The 27,094-nt window shown below is 45.8% G+C and overlaps 1 protein-coding gene across 6 annotated transcripts; it reads left to right on the forward strand.

Annotated features, from left to right (window-relative positions):
• The first annotated feature begins 334 nt into the window (after nucleotides 1–334).
• SLC25A25 (solute carrier family 25 member 25) lies at nucleotides 335–25,938 on the forward strand. 6 transcript variants are annotated; one of them, XM_077283871.1, is made up of 11 exons: nucleotides 335–802; nucleotides 18,771–18,897; nucleotides 20,503–20,590; nucleotides 20,909–20,944; nucleotides 21,062–21,173; nucleotides 21,485–21,643; nucleotides 22,459–22,611; nucleotides 22,715–22,822; nucleotides 22,901–23,068; nucleotides 23,169–23,319; nucleotides 23,715–25,938. In XM_077283871.1, the coding sequence occupies exons 1-11, from the start codon at nucleotides 452–454 to the stop codon at nucleotides 23,897–23,899; spliced, it is 1,638 nt and encodes a 545-aa protein (XP_077139986.1). In that variant the 5' UTR covers nucleotides 335–451; the 3' UTR covers nucleotides 23,900–25,938. The 6 variants fall into 6 exon arrangements, with proteins under 6 accessions (XP_077139986.1, XP_077139987.1, XP_077139991.1 ...); XM_077283876.1 differs by lacking the exon at nucleotides 335–802 and adding an exon at nucleotides 15,839–16,411; XM_077283874.1 differs by lacking the exon at nucleotides 335–802 and adding an exon at nucleotides 17,772–17,999.
• The last annotated feature ends 1,156 nt before the right edge of the window (nucleotides 25,939–27,094 follow it).

Here is a 27,094-nt window from a genome sequence, read left to right on the forward strand (position 1 = left end):
AGAGATAACTTATTCTCGTTGATGATTGGTTTATATTTGTGTCAATCACGATATCTACCTACCCATTGGTACAGGCGTTTGTAAAAAAAAAAAATAACGAAATGGATGATTTTTAGGAAGCGGAAAAACGTCATTTACTTAAAAAAGAATGAATAGATAAAAAATGCACCAGAAATAGAGGTTATTCAGGAGCGGACATCATACATTTAAAATAAGTCGTCTACCATTTCCCTCCTAATTTGAAAACTCCGATTGGCTGAATGGACTGTCAAACACTTACTAGCATCCAATAGCAGCATAGTCTTCTCCTCACAATAGAATGAGGCTTCTGATTGGTGGTGAGAGTGGGAGGCGTTTTCTGATTGGTTGTGGGCGGGAAAAGTGTGTGTAGACTACGTCAGGGAGGTGTGAGGCGATGCGCTTCCTGCCTGCCGCCATATACCGGCACTGAATGAGTGCTGCGAGCTTCGTCGCTGACACCGCTCGGACCGACAGCGGGTCCGTGTCTCCGTCTATGGCCCGTCCTCGCTCGCTGGTGTCGCCGCTGCTGAGCGGAGTGTTTTGTCAGTGCGATACGTTGGGAGGTGCCCCGCACACACACGAGGTCCCGGCCTCTGCCCTGGCGGCGGCTCTGTCTGCGGACCCGTGCGGGGGAGCCTTGTGCGGAGGGCCCGAGCACGAGCGGCGCCTGCAGATCCTCTTCCAGGAGCTGGACGTCAACAAGGACGGCGCCATCTGCATCAATGACCTGGCGGTGGGGCTGCGGCGGCTCGGAGTGCACCGGACCGAGCTGGAGCTGCGGGTGAGTGAGTGAGCGAGCGGCCGGGCTGGGACTTGTAGTTCGGCCTCCGCCATTACTGCGCTAGGCCACTGCGTGCTGTCCGTGTATGGTGACGTGGGTTTCTCGGTTGTCTCCATAAGCAGACGGACACGTAGTAACGCTCCTGCCACTGTACCGGACCCTCTGCTGTGACACATTAGGGGCCTTTCTCCATTCACAGGGAAGACTTGTTTCATATGATTGGTGCCCTCTCATCACACAGATGACACCCCCCCCCCCCCCCCCAGTCTTTAAGATACTTCTCTTATCCTCCCCACCATGTTAGCGATTGGTGAGACCCCCTGCAGTCAAGCCATCCCCTTCTCCTGTCATTGCTGAGACCCCTGCTGTAGGACACTTATCTCCCCACGACCAATCACCCTGTATGATCAGGGACACCCCCATGCTTATCTATTAGGCACACCTCCGTGAATCACATGCTTATGCACCCCCTATTATCAGGGACACCCCCTGCAATCAGATATCTACCCCCACCCCTACTATCCGGGACATCCCCTGCAATCAGATATCTACCCCACCCCCTATTATCCGGGACATCCCCTGCAATTAGATATCTACCCCACCCCCTGTTATCAGGGACAACCCATAGAATCAGATATCTACCCCCCTATTATCAGGGGCACCCCCTTCAATTAGATATCTACTCCCCCACCCCCATTATCAGGGGCACCCCCTGCATTCAGATATCTACCCCCCTCACCTATTATCAGGGGCACCCACTGAAATAAGATTATCCATCTATTATAAGGGACACCCACTGAGATATGGTGCTTATCTAAACCCCCCCCCCCCCCCCACATCCCCTACCTGTTTTGGTGAGACCACCACAATCTGACACTTATCTACTCCCTTTGTTGTGCTAAGTGTCACCCCCTGCAATCAGACACTTATCTTCCTTCTTTGTTGTTCTGATTGGTGAGACTTTTATCACCCTTCCTAGGAATACTCTGGACCAGTAATCTCTTGCCTGAAGCTCACTGGCTGCTGCAAAGCTATAACTCTGTCAGCTAGGGGGTTGTAATTTTGCACCATGTTGAGATCTGGCCATCAATTGGTTACTTAGGTTGGTTCCTTATACAGTTTCCCATCTTGTAGGATGATGTGGAGGTGACTGAGCTCCCTCTCTTTAGGTCCCAGCTATAGGATGTGACCCCAGTGATTGCAGAGACTGGGGTAGTGTCCAGCTCATCAGTGGAATGTCAGATTATTACAATTCATAAACCAGCTCAGTTTGGGGAAAGTTCGTACCTAGGTAAAAAAGAATAAGGAAAATAATCAGTATAGTTATTATAATCTCTAATTTGCCAATATGTTGTTACTTGTTATATGCCGGCTGTATAAAATCTTGTTGTTTCGTTCAGAGACCAGTTAGTCCGCAGACATCCTTGGAATGTTATGTAGATAAGATGTACTTGCAGGAACCGGTGTCGTGACGTATTTTGAGGCTAACTATCCTTGAAAATTAATTGTTTATATTTTGCTTATACTTTAATTACTGACTTTCAACATTCTTTGGTACTTTCAACATTCTTTGGTATGTGCAGAAACTCTACTGCTGTAATCTAGATTATCAACTTAATATTGCATCCTTATTATAATATATCCTAAATATTCTTAATATTGCATCAGATCCCCCTCATATTTCTTACTTTTTTTTTTTTAACACCTTTTAGGCTATGTGCACACGTTCAGGAATTCTTGCAGAAAATTCCTGAGGAAAACCTGAAATTTTCTGCAAGAAATCTGCTAGAAAACCGCATGCGTTTTTGGTGCGTTTTTGATGCGTTTTTTTCCGGACATTTCCCAATGCATTTTAAGTGGGAAATCCGCAAAAAAAACCGCAAAATTAATGAACATGCTGCGTTTTTTACCGCGATGCGTTTTTACCGCGGAAAAAAACGCATCATGTGTACAAAAAGTGCAGAATTCATTAAAAATGATAGGATGCATAATATAAGCAGATTATTTGCGGTTTTATAGCGTTTTTATAGGGAAAAAACGCGAAAAAAACGCGAATAATCTGCAACGTGTAGTGTTGAGCATTCCGATACCGCAAGTATCGGGTATCGGCCGATACTTGCGGGTATCGGAATTCCGATACCGAGATCCGATACTTTTGTGGTATCGGGTATCGGTATCGAAACAACATTAATGTAAAAATGTGTAAAAGAGAATTAAAATAAAAAATATTGCTATACTCACCTCTCCGACGCAGCCTGCACCTTACCGAGGGAAGCGGCAGCGTTCTTTGTTTAAAATTCGCGCTTTTCTTTCCTTACGTGAAGTCCCGGCTTGTGATTGGTCGCATGCCGCCCATGTGGCGGCGACGCAACCAATCACAGCAAGCCGTGACGTAATTTCAGGTCATTCAGTATTTTAAAATTACGCTCCGGCTTTGTGATTGGTTGCGTCGCAGTCACATGGGCGCCGCAACCAATCACAAGCCGTGACGTCACGGGAGGCTGGACACGCGCGCATTTTAAAATGGGCGCGTGTCCAGCTTCCCGTGACGTCCCGGCTTGTGATTGGTTGCGGCGCGGTCAACCAATCACAAGCCGGGAGGCTGGACACGCGCGCATTTTAAAATGGGCGCGTGTCCAGCCTCCCGTGACGTCCCGGCTTGTGATTGGTTGCGGCGCCCATGTGACTGCGACGCAACCAATCACAAAGCCGGGACGTAATTTTAAAATCCTTAAGGACCTGAAATTACGTCACGGCTTGCTGTGATTGGTTGCGTCGCCCATGTGACTGCGACGCAACCAATCACAAAGCCGGAGCGTAATTTTAAAATACTGAATGACCTGAAATTACGTCACGGCTTGCTGTGATTGGTTGCGTCGCCGCCACATGGGCGGCATGCGACCAATCACAAGCCGGGACTTCACGTAAGGAAAGAAAAGCGCAAATTTTAAACAAAGAACGCTGCCGCTTCCCTCGGTAAGGTGCAGGCTGCGTCGGAGAGGTGAGTATAGCAATATTTTTTATTTTAATTCTTTCTTTTACACATTAATATGGATCCCAGGGCCTGAAGGAGAGTTTCCTCTCCTTCAGACCCTGAGAACCATCAGGAATACCGTCCGATACTTGAGTCCCATTGACTTGTATTGGTATCGGGTATCGGATTGGATCCGATACTTTGCCGGTATCGGCCGATACTTTCCGATACCGATACTTTCAAGTATCGGACGGTATCGCTCAACACTAGCAACGTGTGAACACAGCCTTAATTGCAACTTTTATTTATCTCCTGTTAACACCGGATCTAAAGGTACCGTCACATTAAGCGACGCTGCAGCGATATCGACAACGATGCCGATCACTGCAGCGTCGCTGTGTGGTCGCTGGAGAGCTGTCACACAGACAGCTCTCCAGCGACCAACGATGCTGAAGTCTCCGGGTAACCAGGGTAAACATCGGGTTACTAAGCGCAGGGCCGCGCTTAGTAACCCGATGTTTACCCTGGTTACCATTGTAAATGTAAAAAAAAACCCAGTACATTCTCACCTTCTGATGTCCGTCAGGTCCCTGGCCGTCTGCTTCCCGCACTGACTGTGAGCTCCGGCCGTAAAGTAAAAGCAGAGCACAGCGGTGACGTCACCGCTGTGCTTTACGGCCGGCGCTCACAGTCAGTGCGGGAAGCAGACGGCCAGGGACCTGACGGACATCAGAAGGTGAGTATGTACTGTTTTTTTTTGTTTGGTTTTTTTTACATTTACAATGGTAACCAGGGTAAATATCAGGTTACTAAGCGCGGCCCTGCGCTTAGTAACCCGATATTTACCCTGGTTACCATTGTAAAACATTGCTGGCATCGTTGCTTTTGCTGTCAAACACGACGATACACGCCGATCTGACGACCAAATAAAGTTCTGGACTTTCAGCAACGACCAGCGATATCACAGCAGGATCCTGATTGCTGCTGCGTGTCAAACACAACGATATCGCTATCCAGGACGCTGCAACGTCACGGATCGCTATCGTTATCGTTGCAAAGTCGTTTAGTGTGAAGGTACCTTTAGGGTATGAAAGTTTTGTGAGGTATTTTTTCTTTATCATTTCAGAAATTTCTAGGTCATAGTGATTAGAAACAAAAATCAGATTTCCTATGAATCAACTTTTTGGGGGCTATCGGTTTGTCACAAATTCATGGTGACTAGCCTGCTGCCCTTTTTTCCTTTTTTTTTTTTTTTTTTTTTATTTTATCGCTTTGACAATGGGTTGAGAAATGTTTTTTGCTCCATCTTCTGATCCGTGGAGGCAGAACAGGTGAGGGTGAGGCTCATGCAGAGCTGTGAAGTCGGTAATCCAAATCTGAGTACTCCATTTCCCTGACTCCACCACTCCAACTCCACAGTCCTGCCTCACTAATGATCATGTACATAAAGTGCAGCACAGATTCATCTCAACTACAAGCCGAGATCCTTAGATCAGGAATAGAACAGACATTTATAGAACATGTCTTAACTTTACCAAATGCATTTACAGCACACCCTGCATTGTTCTACTGGACCCGATTTATTAAAACCAAGGAAAAATGGAGTAGAAATGTCCCAAACAACATATTTTAAAAGATCAAATACAATATTTATTTAGCAATACAAATAACTATACAAGTATACATGCTGTGTGCAATGTATAACAAGGAGATATAGCAGAGGAAACATGATGGTATGCCGGGTTAAGTACAGGTAGCAAAATTCATCCCTGGGATGCAAGCATTAGGCTACGTTCACAATTGCGTTGTGCGGCACAGCGTCGGCGACACAACGCATGCAAAAGCGCATGCAAAACGCAGCTTTTTGTGACGCATGCGTCCAGTTTTGGCTTGATTTTCGGCGCAAAAAAAAATGCAACATGCAGCGTCCTGTACGCCCTGACGCTTGCGCCAAAAATGACGCATGCATCACAAAACGCAAGACAACGCATGTCCATGCGCCCCCATGTTAAATATAGGGACGCATGCGCCGCTATGCGTCGCCGAACCTGCGCCCGACGCAACGCAAATGTGAGCGTAGCCTTAGATGCACACGTTAAGAGAAATATAGGTGAATGATCAACCGGGCCATTCAATGATATGAGTCCGTGTCTCTGAATACTATAGCCCAATGTCCGCTAAAATACTTTCAATAATGCACGCTTACACATTTAAAGATCAGGGGAGCAGACCCCACCTCACCCGGCAACCCCAGACACGCGTTTCGCGGTACAGCTTTTTCAACAGGGGTACTCGATTTATTATACATTTTAGGAGACAGTCGGTCCATTTCATACCATTTCCACCAAAATGGACCCCGGTTCTGACTCCACAGCCCTGGGCTTATGATTAGTGTACTTTTTTTTTTTTTTTCTCCCCCTCCCCCTACCCTTTCCCATTTGTTATGCTCCAGGTTTTGGAACAGATTCAATTTATACTGAATTTTTTAATGCATTAGAGATTATTTTCAACCCTAATCATAACCAGTCTCTTGCATAATAACCACTTTTGAATGTATGTCATTAAGGTACAACTGATAGTCTGTACTTTTTGTTCCTATTTTCTTGCAAGTTAAAAATTCAAAGTATGATTAAATCTATACTGTTGTTGTGTTGTTTTTGTTTATTATTATTTTCCCCTCCTAAATGGATATTCTCAAGCTGTCTCTTGAGCAGTGCTTGGCTTTGCAGTCTCCTTGGTTTTTAATAATGCAGGCTGTTCTCCTTGAGTGACAATTCTGGTGAGTAACTGAGCTGTAGAATTATAAAGCCCAGCACAAGGCCTGCTGTAACACATTCAGTGATCAGTGGTTTGTTCATTATATATAGAGATAACAGGGCATTTGAGCAAGCGCACAGTTGAGGACAGTGTGGGTGCTGGTGCCAGTAATGTGATTCTACAGGATTGATAAGGTGGTGAGCAGCTAACTGCTGTATAGAAATCAGTGGGCTGGAGACAGCTGGCTGGTATGTTAGGAGTTAACATCTTTCCTGGAGTGTTACTACTGTTCAGGTTCTGATGTCAGAGCTTAAAAACCAGCTGTACACTGTGCAAGATGAAAGCTATCATTGCAGGATACTGATGGCAAAAAGCTAGTCTATTGCAATCTTGCTTATTTTCATACTGTCTAATAAAGAGAATTTAATAACTTGAGAATAGTCCTTTAAGTCTTATGATTGCCCTGTTAGTATGGTAACCAATACAGCTCATCACATCCATCCAGTAAGTTGGTGTCTGCAGGAAGGTTTCCAAAGCTTTCAATGTGAGCAATATTACCTAATGCACCAAGAAAACAAACATTATATGTTTGCTAAGCAAACATTACATTGTCAGCTCTACATATAGCTATATATGATCAGTCCTGTTTGCACATAACCACCTAGGCACAGACTTGAGTCACCTACATAGATTGTGCTATCTAGCAAAAGGCTGAGAACAGCTGACAGGAGGAGGCTCCTTTTACACAAATGCCTGAAATAACTCAAGGATGACTCTTCATGAACACAGAGAATGCTAATGAGGTTCCCTTCCCCCATGTAACGCAGCAGTGTGGGGGAATAGATCCTCACTCAGGCTTTCTAAAGCTGGAGTCACACTAAATGACTTACCAACGATCACGCCCAGCGATACGACCTGGCCGTGGTCGTTGTGTGGTCGCTGGGGAGCTGTCACACAGACAGCTCTCCAGCAACCAACGGTAACCAGGGTAAACATCGGGTTACTAAGTGCAGTGCCGCGCTTAGTAACCCGATATTTACCCTGGTTACCATTGTAAAAGTAAAAAAAAAAAAAAAAAAAAACACTACATACTCACATTCTGATGTCTGTCACGTCCCCCGCCGGCGTCCACAGGGTTAAAACTGCTTTCGGCAAGAGCGCTGCTAATGCACGCGCTGCTGCCGAGAGCTTCCCTGCACTGAATGTGTCACCGCTGTGCTCTGCTTTACGGCCGGCGCTGACAGTCAGTGCAGGGAAGCTCTCGGCAGCAGCGCGTGCATTAGCAGCGCTCCTGCCGAAAGCAGTCTTAACCCTGTGGATGCCGGGGGACGTGACAGACATCGGAATGTGAGTATGTACTGTTTTTTGGTTTTTTGGTTTTTTTTTTCTTTTAACTTTTACAATGGTAACCAGGGTAAATATCGGGTTACTAAGCGTGGCCCTGCGCTTAGTAACCCGATATTTACCCTGGTTACAAGTGAACACATCGCTGGATCGGCGTCACACACGCCGATCCAGCGATGACAGCGGGTGATCAGCGATCAAAAAATGGTCCTGATCATTCCCCAAGGACCAACGATCTCCCAGCAGGGGCCTAATCGTTGGTCGCTGTCACACATAATGAGATCGTTAGCGGGATCGTTGCTTACGTCACCAAAAGCGTGACGTTGCAACGATATCGTTAACGATATCGTTATGTGTGACTCGGCCTTAAGAGCACTGCTGGGATGTTAGAATAATGTTTGTTTGTATGGTGCTGGCTCCAAGGAAACAATCATGCTGCCATGTATCTGGTCCATATAGTACGTGCAAGTGATGGGAAATTGCAAGAGGGATGATAAGCTTTCCCTGTCATCCTACTGACTAGTCAAGCAACTATTCCACTTAAAGCCCCATTTCCCCTCCCCTCCCATTTGTCTTGTCGGCGGTGACTCATGTAATGCTTATAGAGCAGACTCTCCTGCTGTTCTTTTTTTTTTTTTTTTTCTTTTTTTTTTTTTTCCTTATAATACAAAGGTGCTGATGCACCTTTTCACCTTGCCTTCTCTGAGAAGACGAAGATAGATTCCATTCTATAGGAAAGCCATTCAAATGATAATGAAAATGTGCGTCCTTCCGGTTACGGCCCTAAAGTCTTATGATCTGCCCCCGTCTCATCTTTCAGAATAATTCTGCCTGGATTACACATCGGTAATGAGTCTATGGGTGCAGATATTGGGGCCTTGAAGCCTTTTTAGATTTACTGCTGACATCTTCCCTTCTGTACTGATGTGCAGTGACTCATTTCTCTGGTATGGATTAGTCATTTATTACTTAGTCCAATTGTAGTGCTTATTGTGACACATGTGCATTTATATATGATGTAATGTAGTCCGTGCTGTTACAGCAGAGCCACCAGGCGGCCTGTCGCTCACCGGCCTTTTCCTAGTCTTCTACGTTGTATGGAAGCTACAGGAAAAATCTAGTTTGGCATAGCATTAACTATACCGGGAAGGCTGCATTCTGTAGCCGTGTTGAAGTCCTGTCGGTTTTGGGTTTCCTATATAAGGAATATGGAAAAATGTTGCTGCTTCATTCTTGGTGTAGGAAGGAGACGTTATTCGTGCCCCGGACTGTGACGTGTCCCATGCAGATGTCAACGCTCTGAAAAATTGCATCTTTTCATGCTAACCTTAAGGCTTTTTTGACACTGGCGTTTACTGCAATACGTCGCAATGCGTCGTTTTGCCGAAAAAAACGCATCCTGCAAAAGTGCTTGCAGGATGCGGGGTTTTTTTTGCATTGACTTACATTAGCGACGCATTTGCGACGCATTGCCACACGTCGCAACCGTCGTGCGACGGTTGCGCCATGTTGTGGCGGACCGTCGGGACCAAAAAACGCTACATGTAACGTTTTTGGCTCCCGACGGTCCGCTTTTTCCAACCGCGCATGCGTGGCCGGAACTCCGCCCCCACCTCCACGCACTTCCCCGCACCTCACAATGGGGCAGGAAATGCGCTGGAAAAATGCATCCCCTGCCCCCGTTGTGCGGCGGAGACAACGCTAGCGTCGGGGACCTCGGCCCGACGGACCGAGCCCGACGCTAGTGTGAAAGAAGCCTAACACAGCGAAGCATTCACCTTCTGGGATCGGTGATATGCATAGACCACTATTGTGCTCGGAAAATTGCTCTGGAGTTCTACCTGATGCTAAGACTTGCACCATTCTCATTGAATGAGAAACTTGAAGGATTGGTGCAACCTATAATCTAGCCGGTTTTGGCAGTGACCTCTAATTTCTCCTCTGACAGATGACTGTGGAAAAAAGGACAAAGTAGTTTGAATGGAGGCCTCCTAACTCTCTCCCCATAGGTGGTGATGGAGTGAAAAATTGTGCATCTTTAATGTTAAGATTACCCTTTGGTCTCCAGTGACCGGATTACTTGGGTCAGATCTGTGTATGGATCTGTTGTAGGGCCTGTTCACTCCCATCTACTAGGGTCATTCTTCACTTCCGTTTTATCTCTAAATATAACTCTGCTGTATTTAAGCAGGAGATCACTCTTTTTTGACTGAAGATAATCCCTGCTTAATGTGCTTTGTATGTCCATCACAGATTTTAATCCAGTTAAGATATTAACACACAATGATCTATTTCCTGACCAAGTAAAAGCCCTTGTCTCCTTGCACAACTTTCCATTGACTGATTATCCATTGAGCAATCTCCTTATATAGGATGCTGTTATGATGGCCTAAACTGATGTCAAAGTGCAGATGGAAATCTAGGAAATTCGGGTCAGGGAGAGGTAGATGTTGTCCAACTGCAATCTAAAGGCCCTCATACACATTAGTTTAAAGCAGGCCTATCTTGCCTTTTCAATGGGATTGGCCAACCATCTAATGTGTATGGGGGGGGGGCCTCCCACCTCTCAGCTGATATTATTTTGGGGGAATTACAAGGCTTGGGAGGTGTGAGTTCAATCGCCCAACCCTTGTTGTTCTATAGTTTGTGGCATCTAGCATCAGTTTACTCCACTCTCCTCATAGAGAACACATGAACACTCAGCTGAGCAGATCAGTCGTGTATAGAGGCAGCAGGTCTGTCTACCGTCCATTATCTAAGGCTGAGGTGGGGAATCATTGCATGTCCTTCAGTGTTCAGTAGTGAACACTGCGTATATGTGCTAACAGAGCAAGAAGAAACTAATGAGCTGGTGGCAATCAAAATACACCTCCCTGCCCAAGAATGTGGTCCCTGAGAATCTGGGGGGGGGGGGGCTTGATAAAAGGTCATCGAGGGCTGTAAATGGCCCTGGGCCTGAGATTTCCCAAGCCCCCCACCTGATCTAAGGTGTAGTAATGGGAATCTGGCCAGAAATGCATTTACATATCCAGTCCTTTATTGGAAGATTAGTATTTAAGTTGATAGGCAAATGAGGCTGAAGTGCTACAGTAGATCTGAATTCTCCAGCTCTATTCTCAGCGCTGTCTCCACCTGCATGACTCAAAGCTGCCTGTGATTGGTGAAGAATAGAGCAATAGAGGCTTCAGATCTACCATAGCTCTTCAGCCTCATTTGCATGTCACTAATTTCTTATTTCGAGAAAATTGCGCTCTAAGGTGGCCCTACCTATTCCAGAATGGGTATCAGAAATGGTCTCTTGGTGATTATTTGAACATGACTGTTATACTGACTGTGTAAACAAGTCATTTGCTATAAGATTTAATGTATTGTTTTAAACAAAAAATGGTCTCTAGCCAGAACGTAGATGTAGAAGCTCTCTAAATATAAATAAATATATATATATCTATATCTTTCTCTTTAGAACCTGGCTTTCGGATTATGTTTAGAGAATCGGAAGATTTTCTTAGTAACCCGATGTTTACCCTCTGTTACCAGTGTAAAATGTAAAAAAACAAACAGTACATACTTGCATTCGCGTCCCCCGGCGTCCGCTTCCTGCACTGACTGAGCGCCGGCCCTAACAGCAGAGCGGTGACGTCACCGCTGTGCTGTACTTTCACTTTCACTTTACGGCGCTCAGTCAGTGTGGGAAGCGGATGCCGGGGGACGCGAAGGTGAGTATGTAGTTTGTTTTTTTTACACTGGTAACCCGGGTAAACATCGGGTTACTAAGCGCGGCCCTGCGCTTAGTAACCCGATGTTTACCCTGGTTACCAGTGTAAAACATCGCTGGTATCGTTGCTTTTGGTGTCAAACACGACGATACACGCCGGTCTGACGACCAAATAAAGTTCTGAACTTTGTTCAACGACCAGCGATATCACAGCAGGATCCTGATCACTGCTGCGTGTCAAACTAAACGATATCGCTAGCCAGGACGCTGCAACGTCACGGATCGCTAGCGATATCGTTTAGTGTGACGGTACCTTAAAAGTGTGGATTACATTAGAATTAAAACCTGAATTGAACCTGAAGGGAACTGAAGGTAACTGGACGAAGTCACTGCAAACAATGTTTCTGTTTATTTTCACTTTCACCCCTATAATCCTTCACTTTCTGCTACCTCCCCCAATCCCCACACCAAGTAAGGAACTGTTCATCTCCTCTTCAATCCTCCCCATCCATCTCACCTCCTCCTCTGAACTGTTCCTCAACATACAATCCTCTGTCTCAAAGCACAGGCAGCCCTCTCCTGCTCCCACCTGCTAACACGATCTCTGCTCCTTCTCACTGCTGGTGATACCTCTACAAATCCTGGTCCTCCTCACCATATTCCCATAGTCATTTCTACCTCCCATCCACGCTCCATCACAAACTTCCGTGACCTCTCTAACCTTATACCCATTCGCCCAGCCCCCACTTCCCCAGTCCCACTAACAGGAGCTCTGTGGAACGCTCGCTCTGTCTGTAACAAGCTTTCCTACATCCATGACCTTTACTACCAAACTCTCCTTCCTCGCCATCACCGAAACCTGGCTCACCCCTTCTGACACAGCCTCCCCTGCTGCACTCTCTTACAGTGGCTTCCACCTTTCACACACACCCCGCCCCAGCAGCAAACATGGCGGAGGAGTTGGTTTTCTCCTGTCAGATAACTGCTCCTTCACCCCAATCCCACTGCCACCCTCTGTTACCCTCCCTTCCTTTGAGGTGCACTCTGTGCGCATCTACTCCCCCTCCAACCTCCAACTGGCTGCCATTTACCGCCCCCCAGGGCCAGCCACCACCTTCTTTGACCACTTCACCACCTGGCTACTTCATTTCCTTTCTGCGGACATCCCCACTATCATCATGGGCGATTTCAACATCCCCATTGACACTTCCCTCTCAGCTGCCACTAAACTTCTATCTCTCACTTCCTCCTTCGGCCTCACTCAATGGTCTTCTGCAGCCACTCACAAAGATGGTCACACACTGGACCTCATCTTCACCCGCCTCTGCTCCCTATCTAACCTCTCTAACTCACCTCTTCCACTCTCTGACCACAACCTAGCTTTGGAATCTGCTGCCCCACTTACACATACCAAAGCTTGCAAAATCAACAGACAGCCCTGGCACACCAGCCTGACCAAAGAACTGAGGCAAGCTTCCAGGGCTGCTGAGCGCAGATGGAAAAGATCCCACTCCAATGACCACTTCATCGCATTCAAACAGTCCCTCACTACTTTCAAGACCACACTCGCCACAGCTAAACAAACCTACTTCTCATCTCTCATATCCTCCCTGTCTCACAACCCTAAACAGTTATTCAACACCTTCAATTTTCTCCTCCGTCCCCCAGCACCTCCTCCCTCCCCACTTATCTCAGCTGAAGACTTTGCCTCATTTTTCAAGCAGAAGATTGATAGCATCAGAGACAGTTTTGGTCAACAATCCCCAGAGCCCTTCCTCCTGACTTCCCAGCCCTCCACCTCCAAAATCAACTTCTCCACCATTACAGAAGATCAACTCTCCACTCTACTCTCAAGATTGCATCTCACAACCTGTGCACTGGACCCGATCCCATCCCACTTCATCCCAAACCTTGCCACAGTCTTTATCCTAACCCTAACCCATCTCTTCAACCTATCACTAACAACTTGTGTTTTCCCCTCAAGCTTTAAACATGCCTCAATCACACCTATCATCAAAAAGCCCTCTCTTGACCCATACTCTGTATCTAGCTATCGCCCTATATCAGTTCTTCTTAATGCCTCCAAACTACTGGAACAACACGTCTACCTTGAACTGTCCTCCCATCTCTCTTCTTGCTCCCTCTTTGACCGCTTACAATCTGGCTTCCGGTCACACCACTCCACTGAAACTGCCCTAACTAAGGTCACCAACGACCTCTTAACCGCCAAGAGCAAGCGACACTACTCTGTTCTCCTCCTCCTCGACCTGTCGGCTGCCTTTGACACAGTGGACCATTCCCTATTATTACAGACCCTCTCATCCTTTGGCATCACAGACTTGGCCCTATCCTGGATGTCATCATACCTAACAGACCGGACATTCAGCATCTCCCACTCACACACCACCTCCTCACCTCGCCCCCTATCTGTTGGAGTCCCGCAAGGTTCAGTCCTTGGGCCCCCTGCTCTTCTCCATTTACACCTTTGGCCTGGGACAGCTCATAGAATCTCATGGCTTTCAGTATCACCTCTATGCTGATGACACACAGATCTACATCTCTGGACCAGATATCACCTCCCTACTAACCAGAATCCCTCAATGTCTGTCCACTATTTCATCCTTCTTCTCCGCTAGATTTCTGAAACTTAACATGGACAAAACAGAATTCATCATCTTTCCCCCATCTCACGCGACCCCCCCCCCCCCCCAACGAACCTAACCATTACAGTAAATGGCTGCCCACTCTCCCCAGTCCCACAAGCTCGCTGCCTCGGGGTAATCCTTGATGCTGATCTCTCCTTCAAACCACATATCCAAGCCCTTTCCACTTCCTGCCGACTTCAACTCAAAAATATTTCACGAATCCGTTCATTCCTCAACCAAGAATCTGCAAAAACCCTAGTCCATGCCCTCATCTCTCGCCTTGACTACTGCAACCTCCTGCTCTGTGGCCTCCCCTCGAACACTCTCGCACCCCTCCAATCTATTCTAAACTCTGCTGCCTGACTAATCCACCTGTCCCCCCGCTATTCCCCAGCCTCTCCCCTCTGTCAATCCCTCCACTGGCTCCCCATTGCCCAGAGACTCCAGTACAAAACCCTAACCATGACATACAAAGCTATCCACAACCTGTCTCCTCCATACATCTGTGACCTCGTCTCCCGGTACTTACCTACACGCAACCTCCGATCCTCACAAGATCTCCTTCTCTACTCCCCTCTTATCTCCTCTTCCCACAATCACATACAAGATTTCTCTCGCATATCACCCCTACTCTGGAACCCTCTACCACAACACATCAGACTCTCGCCTACCATCGAAATCTTCAAAAAGAACCTGAAGACCCACCTCTTCCGTCAAGCCTACAACCTGCAGTAACCACCGATCGACCAAACCGCTGCATGACCAGCTCTATCCTCACCTACTGTATTCTCACCCATCCCTTGTAGATTGTGAGCCTTCGCGGGCAGGGTCCTCACTCCTCCTGTACCAGTTATGACTTGTATTGTTTAAGATTATTGTACTTGTTTTTATTATGAATACCCCTCCTCACATGTAAAGCGCCATGGAATAAATGGCGCTATAATAATAAATATGTCCCCGCTTAATTGTAAAGTGCTGCGGAATATGTTGGCGCTATATAAATAAAGATTATTATTACAAGGCACACACAGGTACATAATGAGGGAGGACCCTGCCCGCGAGGGCTCAGTCTGCTGGGGATGGGTGAGGATACAGTAGGAGAGGGTAGAGCTGGTTGTGCGGCGGTTCAGTAGGTTGAGGATCCCTGCAGGTTGTAGGCTTGTCGGAAGAGGTTTCTGTGGTAGGCGAGAGTCTGATGTGTTACGCTATGGTCTCATACACTTCTATACATTATATGGGGGCTGTGCAGAGCTTCAATAAATCCTGACATGTTCCATCGGATGCGATATAAAGACCCTTTGATAGAATCATTAGAAACTATATTCTCTCCCCCCCCCCCCCCCCCCCCAGTTATGGAAAGTACTGATGAAAATGGTAAAAACTGACACTGATGAAAATCTATTACTTTTTTTTTTTTTTGCCTACAAGAAAAATCCTGAAGCTCCACATATAGATGCAAAAGCAGAGCAGCCATTTGTGCTATGTTAACGTGACTTTGCAATAAATAAACTTTTTCAGTTATCCCTTATTTATATAATGTAGTATTTGCATTATCCAGGTTTTTTTTTTTTTATATATCCCTAGTTGCCATCATTGTAAGTAGGCGGATGGGGGGCAGCACTCCATCAGGGTGCATGACTGAGCCGACGTTCCTGTAATTGCCGTGTGTGCTGACGGAGGCAGTGATGCAGGAATTTCCTCCTGGATTCCCTGATGCTCAGTACTTTGGTTGGAGAACGTGTTAATGTCGGAGGCTGTGATTGGCTGGACCCTGCTGCAGTGTGAATGCAGAGTCGGAGCAGCCGGCTTCTGCTCCTCTGGCGTGTGCGGGTGAGACGCAGGACCCAGGTGCTTCTGCAGAAGATGCCAGCAGCATAGCATCAGCCCTGCTCCAATTTCACTTGTTCTCATCGCCTCCCGGGTTTCTGTAGAGATTTTGCAGCTGCAGAGGATCACCAAGGAGTTCAGGGTGTGTTCCAGGTGACACAGCATCTGTGCACAGGATGATTCAGTATATATGGAAGGCCTTAGGCAAGTATTTTCCCTGGGCCACGTGTGAGGGCTCTGGTAGCCACAATAAACATGAGCCTTCCAGATCAGAGGGGTCGGAGCAAAGCGAATCTGAGGGACAGGTCATTCTGATGGTGGTGGCACCCATGAAGCACCTGCAGCAGGTAATGATTGCTTTGTTGGCCCCTACGAGTTACCAAAATACTATGGACCCTCAGAATTCTGATAATTCTGCTTCTTTGGTTGTGTAAATGTGACTATACAGTGTACAATACAATCTTATCTATGTGTTCGGAGTCATTCTCTACTTAATGTCAGTAACTGGCAGAGAGCCAGTCTCGTCTGTGCCCACTCTGAGGTCACGTACTGGCAGAGGCTCACGAGCAGCATTACAGCCTACGTGTTCTTATCCGTCACCTGCCTAATCTTGGGTGGCTGATATCCGAGAGGTCTAACGACACAGATACCGCATGGCTCCCTGCCTGTTCCAATTTTTAGCCATTGGTCTTATGAATGAGATCTTCATGATCCTTTTTGCTTAAACTTTAGCTTTTTCACGTGTAACACTTTTTGCTATATCTTGTGGCTGTATTCAAGCAAAAGGTATAAATTATCTCTGGATATGTTTATAGGGGTATTGTATTCCTACCTTGGACATTCATAGCATATTCTCATGCTATGTCATAGATGCAGGTCATGCCTTTCTTCAGAATGGCGCTCTGCTGACCCTATTCTGCTTGGAGAGACTGCAGAGAACTTTCAGTCTGACTCCCATGGAAGGCAATGGTTAGCACTTCCTTAGTAACTCTGCCTGGGTGCAGTGGCCCGCTCGCCACAATCCTCCTTTAGAGACATTTATGGCTTTTCCTGTCATAAAGGTCTATAAGCTGGAAATTCCCCAATAAACTTATCCTAAACCATGATAATGGGTGAGGGCAATAATCAACAAGAACCTAAAAGAAACCCCCACCGATCCCGAAAATGGGGCTGTGGAGTTTCCTAGATCTGATAACCTGTTAAGTGGAATGTTTTCATATTTGACCTGCTTTAATCTACTGGATTAATTTGATTGACCACTGACTGTATTATTATACCAAGCTGTATAGACCTGAGATATTGGGGCCAGGGCTGTATATGTATCCCCTAGGGCTGGGATTGCCTACCTTCTCCGGCATCCTGCATGTACTAATATTTTGGTGCTGGGTATGTGAAGCTTGTTAGGTCCTGCACCTTGTGATCGCCTATAAATAGTGCCACCAGGGTGTCTGCTTCCACCCCCGAACTCCCCGGGCCACGGCTGCTGTCATGTAGCTCCTTTCCTCAGGTTGTTGCACCAGTTACATGGCTGGAGAATCCCTGTCATGCCAGAGGGAACATGCCTCCGCTGCCATTGGCTGCTTGCAGAAGGCTGGTTATATCAGCTGGACGGACTACAATGGGAGGGGGCATGTATCAGTCATCCAATCACAGCTGGGCACCGATACCTAGGACTTCGGACCTGCCGGCTTGTGCAGTTTCACTAGCAGAAGCCGGCGAGTGCACAGATAAGGCTCAGTTACCAGGTGTAAGGCAGGGGTAAGCACCACCTCCGCCATGCTTTGTCTCAGCCTGTACGTGTCGGTGCTGGATCAGTCCCCAGGGGAGTTGCAGTACTTCGAATCAGACGGGCTCCCTTCAGAGCTGAAATCTATCTTTAGTCTAAGTGTGCTGATCCCATCTCAGGAATTCTCTACCTACCGTACGTGGAGGCAGGTGAGTCCTTTGCTGACTTTCTGGGCATATTGGACATTTTTTGGGGTTTACCTTTGCTTCGTAGTACATTATCTTTTCTGTTTTTATGCAGTATGCTTTTCTCTGCTCTAATAATCCAAACCAAGCTAATGTCAGTTATTGCAAAATAAAATAATTAAGGAATATACACCTGATTTTTGTGTGGCTGCTGTACTGTAATCAGCTGCTACCTCTCCAGAGGTTCTTTGTTCTTGGTTTGCAGTTGTCTGGTTTTTAGAACTTGTCATCTTGATGAGCTCCTCTGTGCCTGCTGGTCGTAGCGTTCCTATGTCACACACCCACCTATCTTTAGCTGTCAGCACTCGGTGTCCCCTGGAGAGGGTCCTGTGACTGCAGCTCAGACACTTTACAAAGGTCACTGTAAATCTCCCGGCTGATCCCACTCATCTCAGCCCCTGCTTGAAAACCCTGGTGGGGGCCATATCAACCCTTTGGTCGACACCGTACAGTGGGTTTACTGTAACAGAAGGGCTGCACTCAATCGGTTAATATACTTTTTAACTATTTGCTTATTAACTAACTATATTGTGACAGCTAAGAACTTTTTTTTTATTTTGTTTTTTAAAAAGCTTTTTTGTCAGGTGTAACATAAGCAATGGGTTTGTTAGCTGTATCCAGTGATGTCCTGAGCAGAGCAGGTGTAACCAGCCACAGCACAGGCAGGCGTGTAATCCTCCTGATTTTAACGACCTTACAACATTTAACTCTTACTTTTCTCATCCGTTCCAACAGAAAATAGTAAAAGCCGGTGACAAAGACCAGGACGGACAGCTGGACTTTGAGGAGTTTGTGCACTATCTCCGTGATCATGAAAAGAAGCTGAGATTAGTCTTCCGTAGTCTGGACAAGAAGAACGATGGTTAGTATATCTGTCCATGCTCCTGAGCAGCACACCTGAACAGGGGCTCTGAGTTTTTGTTTTTTTTCTTTGTCATTTATATGCTTAGGAATACTTTATGGCAGGAGCCAAATGCTAACACACAGCTTTGTTCAGCTTTGTATGGTGCATGGAAATCTGGCTGAGGGATTATGTTGGCTGAACAAGTGCACCCTTTTAATGAAGGAGTGTGTAATAAGTTAGAGGGTCTTTTTTTTGTTTTGTTATGTTGCTAAGCTATCACTGAGAGTCTGATTTACCATTGTATCCTTTTGAGTCTTCACTGAATTGCAGCACAACCTTATTCAGACTGGTCATCTACACAGCGAGTGGGCAGAGTGCTCCTAGGTCAGGTCAATGGCACACAGCGCTGAAAAAAGTGCTGCAGTCCCTCTTGTTTTTAGTGTGTACTTCTTGATAAAGAAGTCACTTAAAGGGGTTGTTCAGTGCTGCCGCATGGTGGAGAGTCTGCACAGACCAAAACAGGTGTGTGCAGATTCTTGACCACCAAGTGTCTTGTACTTGTCTTAGGGTACCGTCTCACAGTGGCACTTTTGTCGCTACGACGGTACAATCCGTGACGTTCCAGCGATATCCATACGATATCGCTGTGTCTGACACGCAGCAGCGATCAGGGACCCTGCTGAGAATCGTACGTCGTAGCAGATCGTTTGGAACTTTCTTTCGTCGCTGGATCGTTGTGTGTGACAGCGATCCAGCGATGCGTTCGCTTGTAACCAGGGTAAACATCGGGTTACTAAGCGCAGGGCCGCGCTTAGTAACCCGATGTTTACCGTGGTTACCAGCGTAAAAGTAAAAAAACCAAACAGTACATACTCACATTCCGGTGTCTGTCCCCCGGCATTCTGCTTCTCTGCACTGTGAGCGCCGGCCAGCCGGAAAGCGAGCACAACGGTGACGTCACCGCTGTGCTTTCTGGCTGGCGCAAACAGTGCAGAGAAGCAGAATGCCAGGGGACAGACACCGGAATGTGAGTATGTACTGTTTGGTTTTTTTTACTTTTACGCTGGTAACCACGGTAAACAACGGGTTACTAAGCGCGGCCCTGCGCTTAGTAACCCGATGTTTACCCTGGTTACCCGGGGACTTCGGCATCGTTGGTCGCTGGAGAGCTGTCTGTGTGACAGCTCCCCAGCGACCACACAACCACTTACCAACGATCACGGCCAGGTCGTATCGCTGGTCGTGATCGTTGGTAAATCGTTATGTGAGACGGTACCCTTAGCCTAATGAGTAGGATCATGTTCACATCCCGGCAGGCACAATGCTGTGTAACTGAGCTGTGCCGGGAAACCTCTGTAAAGTTAACTTGACAGCTGATACGTTCTGCTCAGTCCATGGGCCGCATGTGTCAGGTACTGGCGGTATGATCTCAGCCAGGTATGTTTGACTTAAATGCTGTGGCTTTTCATAGAAAAATATACTTTAAATGCTGCTGGGGACCGAGCTGCACTGTAGGCTAATCAGGCAGGTACTCAGTGGTATCTCCTCACCCGCTGCCCCAGATTTAAAAAATGACCATTACGATCTCTGGTGTTTAAGGAAACTTCCATTTTTACCCCACAGGAAGAATTGATGCACAAGAAATAATGCAATCTCTCCGAGACCTAGGAGTGAACATCTCTGAGCAGCAGGCCGAGAAAATCCTAAAGAGGTAAGCATTCATTAAATGTTACGGTCAGCCGTCTGTGTCTCCTGGTCTGTGTCCCGTAATGTGCTGACTCAATCTTTAGCCATCTCTCGGGTTTCTCTTCTGATGTACTGAAGTCATCTAATACCCCATTAAACTTGACACGGTTCCCATACGCCTCCTATCTAATGGTAGGCATGAGATAACGTCTTGGCTTCCTTATGGCCCTGTGGAAATACTTTGGCCTTTCAGTGGGTTAGGAAATCTGTTCCAGATCTGGCAGGGAGTAACTGTTTGATTTGTACTATCTTTTCCCTTTGCTTCTGTCTGTGTGGCTATCAGAATTAGGACGGGCCACCGCTGGGGTCCTGTCACCCAGTAAGTATGTCGTCTTGTCTTCCTCCTGCCGTGTCTTGTGGGTTTTGCATGTTCGCCGATTTGCGATCTGTGCGACTTTTTACATCTGTATGTAACATTTCTTTCATCTTATTACAGCATGGACAAGAACGGAACAATGACGATAGACTGGAACGAATGGCGAGATTATCATCTCCTGCACCCAGCTGAGAACATTCCAGAAATCATCCTATATTGGAAGCACTCTACGGTAAATCCTGATTTATTTTTTCTTAGGGGAAAGACACTTTTCTGAAGACATTTAGATCTGGATCAAGTTGCACTTGGGCAATAACCGATCCCAGTCAGCCTATGCTGGTTTATACCGCCTGCAGCAGCATCCAGCGTCAGCTTTATTCTAGGAGCCGGAAGTTCTCGCCTTTTACATATGTACTGGAATGGGAAATTTGCATTAGCAGTGTGGCAATAGTTCTTGGTGACTGCATATGAGCTGCTGCCATGGCTTTTACTTACTGGCTGGACACCACCGATCCTTATCCCGTGTCTCTTCTCCCTCTGCAGATTTTCGATTTAGGAGAAAATCTGATTGTGCCTGATGAATTTACAGTTGAAGAGAAGCAAACCGGGATGTGGTGGAGGCATCTAGTCGCTGGTGGCGGTGCGGGTGCCGTGTCTCGAACATGCACAGCTCCCCTTGACCGCTTAAAAGTCCTCATGCAGGTGTGTGCTTGGATTGTAGATGGGTGCTTCCACGACTTGGCTACAACTTTGGCCTCACAAGGTTAAAATCTATCATTAGGCAATTTATTTTTTTTAATTTTACTACTACCTTGTGTAATCCAGGCTTGTGCAATTTTTTTTTTTTTTATGACAGATGGTAGGAACGTTGTACTTTGATTTTACTGAGTCAAGTGTCAGATCAACGTGTGCCCTAGAACAAACTGCTTTCTGGCAAGTGGCCATTTTAGTGGAGAACATTGCATAACGCTCCCGGCTTGCTTGTTGAGGGTTGAGGCATTCTGAAACTAGCAACGTAAAAAAAGCTTTCCCAGCAGTTTCACAACTTGGCACTACAGCTTTTAATAGTCTTCATAGTAAAAAGCCAACACCCCACTTGATTTGATTGTTTTTAGCCTGGCAGAAAAAATTTTTTTCTATCAAATACAGCAAAAATCAGTAGTTTCTGATTAGCAGTCCTCTAGCTGATCTGCTGTGTAATTTGCTTGTACTTTATAAGCTGAATATCTTTTTCTTCCTCCAAGGGTCTTGGCTGATGTAATGACCCTTTATTTTAGAGCACTCACAGGTGGTCCAGACTCGGGTCTTGTCATTTTACTTTTTTTTTTGGAACAAGTATTATAGCGATGACGCACTGGCAGCTCAGTGACATCAGTGTTTTGCCAAAGTACCCAGCGTGGTGGGTTTAAAGCTAGCATTGAACATTCCTCTTAGGATTATTAACCTTCCACAAATAAGCAGCAGCCATTGTTTTCAGATTAGCATTGGTTTCTAACACCTCATGTTCACTCTTCCAGGTCCACGCTTCCCGTAACAACAACATGTCTATCCTGGGGGGGTTCACACAGATGATCCGTGAGGGAGGCATTCGCTCACTCTGGCGAGGGAATGGCATCAATGTCATCAAAATTGCCCCAGAATCTGCAATTAAGTTCATGGCTTATGAGCAGGTAAGATCATTTGGGATGTATAATGTATTACAATTATTTTTGTGTTGCACTAATTCGTGTTGCACATGAGTCAATAGTTCTATAACATTGTTGCTTTCTGCAGATTAAACGCCTCATCGGCAGCGACCAAGAGATTTTGGGAATCCGCGAACGACTTGTTGCTGGGTCTCTGGCTGGTGTCATTGCTCAAAGCAGTATATATCCCATGGAAGTGGGTAGTTTCTGCATCTTTTCCTTGGCCCTGACTCCCTGTGCTTGTGAGACTGACCCTTTTTGATACCTCTTGCAGGTTCTTAAAACACGGATGGCTCTGCGCAAGACAGGACAGTACAATGGGATGGTAGACTGTGGGAAGAAAATCTTGATGAAGGAAGGAATGTCTGCTTTTTACAAAGGATACGTCCCAAATATGCTGGGGATTATCCCATATGCTGGCATAGACTTGGCCGTGTATGAGGTGAATACAAAACTCTTATTTGAACATTAGTCACAAGTAATGCTAACTTTTTATAATCTGTCCTAATTGTCTTTTTTTTTCTCCCTTCTCCTTTATAAAGACTTTGAAGAATGCCTGGTTGAACAGATATGCTACAAGTAGCGCTGACCCGGGAGTATTTGTACTGCTGGCTTGTGGGACCATATCTAGTACATGTGGGCAGCTCGCCAGCTACCCCTTAGCATTGGTTAGGACACGCATGCAAGCGCAAGGTAAGACAGCGCTAACTTATAATGACTGAGACATTTGGTACCTTCTATACCAGGGACAGCAACCAGCATCACTCAACGTGTTGTGAAACTACAACTCCTAATATGCCCTGTATATAAATAACGTAGTCTCACAACGCCTTGCTAATTCCTGATCTATTGTGATTCAGAAACTATACAGGAGGGGCCTGATGCCTTTTAGATACTTTCACACATCTGTGTATGACTGTCCAACTACGACTTGTGATATACAGATTAGCCAGGGGCCTCCTGAATGCAACAGCATCATGAATGCCAATGAGGGTTTAGTGTTTGTCAGGGAGACTCTTGGTCTTGTAGTGGGATGTGAAACCAGCCTTAAAATCTAAACTTTTTTTTTTTTTTTTTTTTTCCTCCAGCTTCTGTTGAAGGAGCGCCACAGATGAGCATGAGCAAGCTTTTCAAGCAGATCATACAGACAGAAGGCGCATTTGGACTGTATCGGGGTTTGGCCCCCAATTTCATGAAGGTGATCCCTGCTGTCAGCATCAGTTATGTGGTGTACGAAAACCTAAAACTCACACTTGGGGTGACCTCTCGGTGATGGGTCATTAGATGCTACACAGTTATTGGACTGCAGTCTTGGGGCGTAACTCCCTGGATGTGACGGGGTCCCGTCTTCATTCTGTGAATGTGTTGAACACTAAAAGGCAACAGTAAAGCTGTGATTACCCCAGGAACAGAAGGATGTGGAACTTTTGGCCTCCAACGAAGAGTCCATGACCAGATATCCCGGCTGCTCCCGTTCCAACTCTCCCTCTTCCCTTTGTGGGGCCACTAGCATCTTCCAAAGCCGGAGCTGTTTACATTGTATTTCTTCTTCTTTCTTTATTTTTTTTTATCTTGAGTTTTACATCTTTTTTCCCAATTAATGTCCTTACATAGGATAGCATGTTTTGACTTGAATGTATATAACAGTCTGACACAATGACCTGCAGGAAATATCCTGACAAGGTGCAATGGCTAGTTGCAGCTTCACATCTGGCTCTAGATGGCACATAATACCAGAAGTCAATCATTCCAGTCATGTGCCGTATAGAATCCCCTATATCCACAAGTATCTGACACTTTCCCTTTTTTCTTGATCTACCCACTGGGCTCACAAATGTCATTTGGCCTCTAGGAACGGGTCTAACTCTCTGGGCATAACTTCTGACAAATGCATTTAAGGGATGCCGCTCCTTAGTGAACAGATTACCTCCACAGAGTCTAGGTGACATGTACAAAAACCATGCTGCCCACCCTAACCACAACATGGGGGGCCGTGAGATCTGCTATGTAAATTACCTAGTAAAAAGCAGATGTCTTAATATATGGAAACACCGTCGTCCAAACACGGGATCCTGCCCTGTGTCCAATCTGGGGCGGTGTTTTGTCGCACATTCCTCTTCGATTTCACCACATTTTTACTGCCTAGCTTGTATATTTATTGTCTATTTATTTAAAAGTAACACCGTTTATTTTTTACAAACGTTTAATTATATTTAGAGTATTATGGCCTTTTTTTAGTTCACTAACTTATGGTTTCTTTTCTTCCTGCTGAGTGTCAGAGCAGATTGTAGGCAGTAGGTACTTTGGTCAGTCGCATATGGTAACCTCTGCCCTAATTTAATGTTTTTTTGTTTTTTTTTTCTTAAAAAGAGGCTCTTCCTGCTGGAAGGTGGACTCTAATCTGTGGATTGCATTTCACGTCAGCGGCTGTTAAACGAGTTCTTAGGTCATTGGGAGCAAAGAACGATGCTGGGATACGCATACAGATAGTTTATCTGTTCAGACCTCATTAAGAAAACTTTGCACTTTAGGATGTTTGGAGATTTTAGTGTGAATGGTTTGCTACTTAATTTTTTTTTTTTTCCCCCCTATCCAGTTTTGCAATATAAGATTAAAGCAGTTGTACAGCTTGCTCCATTTAGAAGTATAACTCCCAGCATGGTGTGGGAGATGTAGCAGAAGAGTTGCTGGTCGCTAGATTACTTTACTAGGACTCTCAAAATCTGCAGAATCGGTCAATGTACACTGCAAACTTTCTCCAGAGCAAGATACGACTTGCCGCACGGTAACCTTACAGATCCTAGGGGGAAAAAAAGGGAATCTTATTTTACATGTTGGGAAATACACATGTCGTTACGATGCACGTTTGATCAGTGTCTTACATCGCACCACTTGACATCCAATTTTAACGTGGACCATGTACAGCTTCCCTTTAATGACCTCATGGCTCCTATCTCCAGTGTGAATGTTCTAGTATTGTAAGGATTTGGCAACCTGCAGTCGCCAGTGGTTCTAGAACAGCACATCCCAGTATGATTCACAGGAAATCGAAGCTTGCTGGGACTTGCAGTTGTTCACCAGTTGGTGCACCTGATGTTTTAAGCTTAAAGGACTATTTTCAGCCTCCACAGATTACCTTTTGGCATTTAAAGGAAACTATTGAACGAGCCCACAAAATGCTAAGCAAGAATCAATGCAAATATATGAAAAGTTGTATGTTCATGTTGATCCTGCCTGTTATAAGTGGAAAGCAGTTCATGCCGAGAAAGCTTGTACTAGATTCTGTTTAATAAAGGTCTTTATATTGTGATACTCATGCTTGATGGGTTTTTCTTTCCCGCATTGATACTAATCACCCTCTTGTTATCGGTGGATTCCAAGGAGTGCTCACAGGTTAAGAACAAAACAAGCCTCAAGACTTTTTTTTTTTTCCTATCCAGTCTGCCCTGCATAAAACCGGATAGTCCAAACCCCAAACGAGAGTCTTCGAGTCACTGATGGCTGCAAGGAGCCGTCTGTTAATCTGTAACCTTCAGGGAGTGGCAATTTCATAAATTTTTGGCTGAAGTGGCAAAGTATAATCATTCACATATTAGGGGACCTTGTACATTTCAACAGCTGATAAATATCTATTCTGTTCCTCACATTTACTACCCGTATAAACGCTGTTCGGTCCTACAGTGCTTACATGCCAAAAAGGTGGTATGCCATGGCAATATTTTTTTTTTTTTTTTTAAGGCTGTATGGAATAGTATAACAGACAGCTAGTCTATAAAGACATCCAGCATAATTAAAAAAAAAAAAATCAGAATTACTAAATTGGAGTTTGAATACCCCACCTTATTCTGAAAAGTATCTTGTGTGTACTTTAAGAATAAGACTTTGACTTTTATTCTGCATTTTCACCAGTTTTCCCCCCATGCAGGCTCTAAGTTTGCACTTGACTCTGAGCTGCTGGAAGGAGACCAGCTGCTATGTCTCCTACAGAGAGCAGTCCTGCTCTTCATTCCTTAGTTAACAGATTGAAGCAGCAGTATGGAGAAAACTATACAGCAGTACTTATCCAGTGTAGATGTGAATCCAGCATTGGGGTGACACAAAGTTTTAAAGACTTGTTGCAGTCACTGTATGCGACTTGCATGATTCCATCCACATTAGCACTGGATGTGTCCGACCTTGCTCAATTAACTAAGCTAGGTCTCGCATGTCTAGTCGGTACGTTGCCATATGTATGCAAATCCCACACTTGCGATCTCACACTCACCCTCTCGGCACAGGAGAATCCTGACCGCATGCTGTGAGGATTCAGAAGTCTGTAGTGATTGCAGACTTGAATCCCAGCCCTGGACAGCACCTTTTTATAAGCTTCAGCTTGTCATGTATTATAAAGATGTGGTCTGTTGTGTTAAAAGGCATACAACCAATGTATTTGATAGGGCTATGCAGATAATTTTGTTTTTCTTCCCAC

Source organism: Ranitomeya variabilis, chromosome 2 (genome assembly GCF_051348905.1).
Source record: "Ranitomeya variabilis isolate aRanVar5 chromosome 2, aRanVar5.hap1, whole genome shotgun sequence".
Taxonomy (NCBI): Eukaryota; Metazoa; Chordata; class Amphibia; order Anura; family Dendrobatidae; genus Ranitomeya; species Ranitomeya variabilis.